Raw genomic sequence first — 5,869 nt, forward strand, 5'->3', positions numbered from 1 at the left:
GAATAACTGAACTCATTGCAGTATTTGCTCTTTCTAGCCTAAACTCAAGTTTTTATACACAATTTGTGCTTCTTGGACAGAAATAGGGTCAAGTTTTGACTCCAATCTAGTAGTAATGTTTACAACCGCAGCATCATATTCTGAGTCTAGGCCATCTAAAATATAATTGAGAAGTTCTTCATCTGTTACAATGACTCCACTTGTAGTTAAATTTTCGGCAAAGCCTTTCATTTTTAGAAAGTAATTATGCATACTCATATTTTCCTTTTTTTGTGTTCTGTAAAAGACTCTTAACATGAAGAGTTTTGGCTCTTGATTTAGTGATGAATTCCTTCTCAAAGGTGAGCCAAATATCAGCAGCATACAAACACTTGGAAGTTATAGCAAACATTGACTCTGAGATTGACGATGACAACCAACTAACTAGTAATTTATCAGTTTTCTTCCAAAGAATATAATCAGTGTTAGGTCTTTTGGTTACCTCTGAATTCAGATTGTCTGATTGTGTTCTTATGAAAGGGGTAGGACAAGTAATCAAACCAGTCAAGTGTTCTTCAAGATCGTGAGCTCCAACAGCAAATAGCACCTGAGAAGGTGGTGGTGGTGATTTGTAATAGTAGGGAGGAGGAGGTGAGGGAGATGGTGGAGGAGGAGATTTATAGTAGTAAGGAGGTGGAGGTGATGGGGATGGGGATGGAAGAGGTGGGGACTTGTAGACATAAGGAGGAGGAGGTGATGGAGAAGGAGGTGGAGGTGGAGGTGGTGGAGATTTATAGACATATGGAGGAGGTGGAGATGGAGATGGAGATGGAGGTGGGGGCAACTTATAAACATATGGAGGGGGCGGGCACGGAGATGGAAGAGGAGGAGGAAGTGATGGGGATGGTGGAGAAGGAGACTTGTAAACATATGAAGGAGGTGGTGAGGGAGATGGAGGTGGGGGAGACTTGTAAATATAAGGAGGTGGAGGTGAAGGAGAAGGTGGTGGCAGCGACTTGTAAACATATGGAGGAGGTGGTGGCGGGGACTTGTAAACATAAGGAGGAGGAGGAGATGGTGATGGAGGTGGCGCTGGCTTATAAACATATGGAGGAGGTGGTGAAAGAGAAGGTGGTGTCGGCGACTTGTACACGTATGGAGGAGGTGGTGAAGGAGAAGGTGGTGGCGGGGAGTTGTAAACATATGGAGGAGGAGGTGATGGCGATGGCGATGGAGGTGGAGGGGATGGAGAATTTTGTGGTGGTTTGTATACATAAAGAGATTTGTGAGGGTAAGAATTTGGTGGCTTGTAAGATTGAGAAGGCGGTGACTTGTAAACATACGGTGTCGTTCGGCGTGGTGAGTCATAAATGGGAGCCTTGTAGGCAGCAGCCACATTAGAGGCCACAAGGCACAATGCCAAGGCACACACTAGAAGATGAGGCCAAATCCTTGCCATTTTGGCTACTCTAAATTCTTCTTCTCTCTATAAGAAATTGAAGGACAAGTTTTGAATGAAAACAATAGAGAATGATGAAGTTTAAATAGTGATTTCTTCAAGCTTTAAATCAATTCTTTAATGGTGCATACATGAAGTTTCCTGCCTTTGACAAGCTCATTTTACATATTTTAAGTAATATATATAATATATATAATATGTTGACAAAAATACATAGTGGGAACCCAACTGCCTTTACAAATGTCTCCATTCACATTCTACAACTAGTACAAGTTCCTAATTGAAGCAATCAGTTTTATACTACAAGAACAATTCTAATACATTAATAGAAATATTTACCGCGAGTCTTCTATAGTTTTGTGTCCGAAAATTTACTTACTAGAGCTTTTAAAGATCTGATTAGATATATGCATTTTGATTTATTTATGGTTAAGATCTTGACTAGAATGCCTAACAGATAAATTCTTGGAGAAAACGTCTAACAAATAAATTCTTAGAGATGATTGAGCGTCAGAAGTCCAAACGCACGGTCCAAATATCGTGAATGGGGCATGTTAACTTAAAATTACCATAACTTTTGATCTGTGAGAGGTTACGGAGCCTGTAAGATATCAACGGAAAACTCGTTTCGAGCTCAATATCGTGGTCAACTAGTGCCTTGGTTGGGGGTCGTTTTTAGGCCCAAAATATATTGTTTTAGCTTGTTTTGGGGTTGTTTAAGTTTTCTATGTTTTTTTCCCATTTTATTTAGAGTCATTTCTTATTTAATAATTAGTCAATAGTTAAGATTTCTTCTTTTAATTAATTTGAATTATATTTCCTTGTTTAATAGGGAGTCTTGTTAGGGTTGATTGTCACCTCCCTATATTACATATTATTCACTTCTTTGAAGAGATAAATGATTTTTCAGATTTTCCTTTGAACTTTACTAATTAAATTTATGTGATTGAGACTTGATTATGAATCCTAAAAGCATAATCTGTTGCTAGTCTCGTTTTTATTCTTATCATATAACTACAAATCACAAGTTTTATTTACTCAGATAAAAACTCAGACCAGTAGAGATTTTTTGTTCAAAAAACGTTAGTCGGTGTTATGGAAGAATAGATAGGTTGGGACGTGTATAGAGTGCTTCAAATATTTGTTTTAAAGCTGTAATCTACTGTCAATTGTGGTTGGCATTTCTTTGTCCTGAATTCAACTACTCCTCATAAAAAAGAAATCAACCTACTCTCTCTATAGTTTCTAAAGTCTCCTATTCAAATTGAGTGTCAAGTTGCATCCAGGACTAAATCACACAACGAGTTGAATATTTTTTGTATTTGTCTTTACAGCTTTTAATTATTTAGTTTTCCTTTTTCACGAGCTGATACAAACTAAGCAGACTGATCATGGATTAACCTTATGCTGTCATTTATTTACACTCAAAAGTATGGATGTCGGCAATGTGTAGAAAAGGTGTAAACATTCGCCTTTTTTTTTTTAATCAGGACTCCGGTTAGATGGTCCTGCGGCCAAGCTTTAAAAAGATAAAAATTTTCAATTTTTAACGTGAAATTATTTATCAACCCTATTTAACAAGGTTCATAAATATATATGATTAAATATATCATTACATCCTCTATCCTAGTTTGTTTAATCTATTTTCTTAATTTCCATTTTCCCGTTTCTTTTACTACATATTAGTTTGTATACAAGATTTTGTACCAATATCTTATATAAATAGATTATTTCTAATATATATTCTTCGAAGTTACAACATTTTATGCACATTGCCTATATTTTACCACGCACAATCATATTTATCTCTACAATTAATTGATACTTCAAGTTATAACTTGGCATTGAAATGCAAACTATAAAGGACATTAAAATCTAAGAATATTTTATTAGATAATTGAACAAAAATATAATAATAAAATAATTCAACAGTAGGAAATTTCAGCAAAGGAAAGCTTTGCCGCCTAACCAAAATCATTCCTAATTTATAAATCCCTTAGGGAAAAAAATACACTCCAAAAATCATGCTCAAAATAAGAATAAAAATAATATATATTTTTACTTTCTATATATAGATGATTAGCGATGACAAATTTACCAAAAATTAGTAATGACTTTTAGAGATATCTTTATATATTCTTCTATTTATATTTGCACATGTTTTATATAAACACGCCTGGTTTATTGAATCCTTGGTCATCAGTATAAAAGAAAAAAAATTAATTTACCAAAAACTATTTATTTTTGCATAATGCTACTGTCAGTAAGACAAACCTGGGCCAAGTCTAAAACATTGTCGTTTTAGACTCCAGTTTCAGTTTTACCAAAACTGTGTCGTTTCGACCAGTTTCCTTTTCTTCTCTATTATTTGTAGAACTTCAGCTGAACTTCTCTACATATATAAAGAGAAGTCAGCCGTATTTTGATTCTTAAGCTCTGTCAATAGAAAGTTCTGTTAATAACAATTTTCGTTCTCTTTCTTTCTCCCCAATTCTTTCTTTAAGCTTCAACACCTTTACTCTCAAAATTCCACATGGTATCAAAGCTTTGACAAACGTCAATGGCTAAATTCAATCCTTCTAAGTTCATTAACACCGACAAGATGCTGAATAACTTCAGCAATTCCAGTAATTTTGCTTCGCCTATGTTCTCATCCAGCCTACCAGTGATTAACCCTAAGCTCACTCTTGACAACTATCAATTCTGGAGGTTGCAAGTCCTGTTTGCCATGGGTGCTCATGCATTGGAAGACCACTTGATAGGTACAGTTTCTTGTCCTCCACCACTCATTTGTACCAAGAAAGATAACTCTGGAATTGTTGGTGAAACTATAGACAAAGAAAATGTAGTTACAGAGGAAATTAATCCAGCTTATGTTGTTTGGAAACATACTAATAAATTCTTGGTTAGTTGGCTGTTAGCATCAATTTCAGAAAGTATGTTTGGCCACGTCTCTAAATGTCGTCATTCAAGTGAAATATGGTTTGTCCTAGAGAATGAGTTTGAAATAGATTCTAAGGCTAGAGCTTTGCACTTAAAGAATTTGTTGCAAAATACTCATAAGGACTTAAGCATAAATAGTTACTTCAAGAAAATGAAGGAGATTGCAGACAGTTTATCTGCTAGTAGATAGTCCATATCAGATGAGGATCTTCTCCAATATGTCCTAGATGGTCTTGGCCTTGAGTATGATGCGACTGTTTTGAATTTAACTTCACATATTGAGTCTAAAGTGGATTCTGTCTCCTTGCAAGAAGCAAAGTTTTTGCTGCAAAAATATGAAATAAGGCTGGAAAAATTTAATACCTTGGACTTCTCAAACAGTTTAGCCAACATAGCTACTGCAACTACTGGAAATCAGTTAACATCAATTGTGAAACATGAGAATGCTCCAATGTTTAATGGACCTACATTGAATGATTTACATAGTTTACAGAGTCAACAACTGCATTCCACTTATCCCGTCCCTGTAAATTTGGTACCTCAATTTAGTTCTCATAATGCTTCGATACAACTGACTAATTCTCAAACTGATATGTCTTGGAATGCCTACAAACCTGCATTGTTTAACAATTCTAGAAGAGGTAGAGGTAGATTCAACAATAGAGGCAGACCAATATGTCAAGTGTGTGATAAACCAGGACATACTGATGTCCAATGTTACCACAGATATGACTCAGCCTATTCTGGAGGCTTTCAATCAGGAATGTTTCCATCTCAGTCACAGTTCAACAATGGAAACTATCAAACTGGAAATTCCTACTTTGCAAGGCCAAGTCCTTATCCGTATGTAGGCTCCTCTTTATCTTCACAGTTTAATCCTGGTTCTTATGGAAGTTCAGGACACTCAGGACACTCTGGTTAGTTTAATCCTGGTTCTTATGGAAGCTTAGGACACTCTGTTCCTATTCATCTTCCAAGCCAGCAGATGTCATCTGGTCCTATTGGTCTCCCAAGCCAACAGATGTCGTCTAGATCACAAGCTCACTTTGCCGCAATCCAGTAGTTCCCACCAGGCTCACAAGCACACTTTGCTATGCAGTCCCAACAGTTTCCTGCTATGACTATGCAACAATACCCAAATATCCCTCCACAACACTTCCCATACATGTCAACTTCCCTTGTAAACTTAACAACAACTACTAATCCTATCTGGTATATGGATTCAGGTGCTATAAACCACATTGCCTCTCATCCAGCTCAGTTGAATGCCAACAAACCATACGAAGGTACAGATCAATTGCAAGTAGGAAATTGTGAGTTCTTAAACATTTCTCACACTGTTTTTTCTTCATTACCTAGTGTCTTACAATCCAAATGTTTATACTTAAAATTATCCTCTGCGTGCCTAAAATCACCAAGAACTTACTAAGCATTTCAAAATTTACAATGGATAATAATGTGGTTTTTGAGTTCAATTCTAACTACTAT

The 5,869-nt window shown here is 36.1% G+C and overlaps 1 protein-coding gene across 1 annotated transcript; it reads right to left on the reverse strand.

The window, feature by feature from the left end:
• Window positions 1-244: 244 nt before the first annotated feature.
• LOC116140052 (extensin-2-like) lies at window positions 245-1,438 on the reverse strand. Its single transcript, XM_031425688.1, has one exon. It carries the CDS (start codon window positions 1,436-1,438, stop codon window positions 245-247), a length of 1,194 nt encoding a protein of 397 aa, XP_031281548.1.
• Window positions 1,439-5,869: the final 4,431 nt, after the last annotated feature.

Source organism: Pistacia vera, unplaced genomic scaffold (assembly GCF_008641045.1).
Source record: "Pistacia vera cultivar Batoury unplaced genomic scaffold, PisVer_v2 Contig361, whole genome shotgun sequence".
Classification (NCBI taxonomy): domain Eukaryota; kingdom Viridiplantae; phylum Streptophyta; class Magnoliopsida; order Sapindales; family Anacardiaceae; genus Pistacia; species Pistacia vera.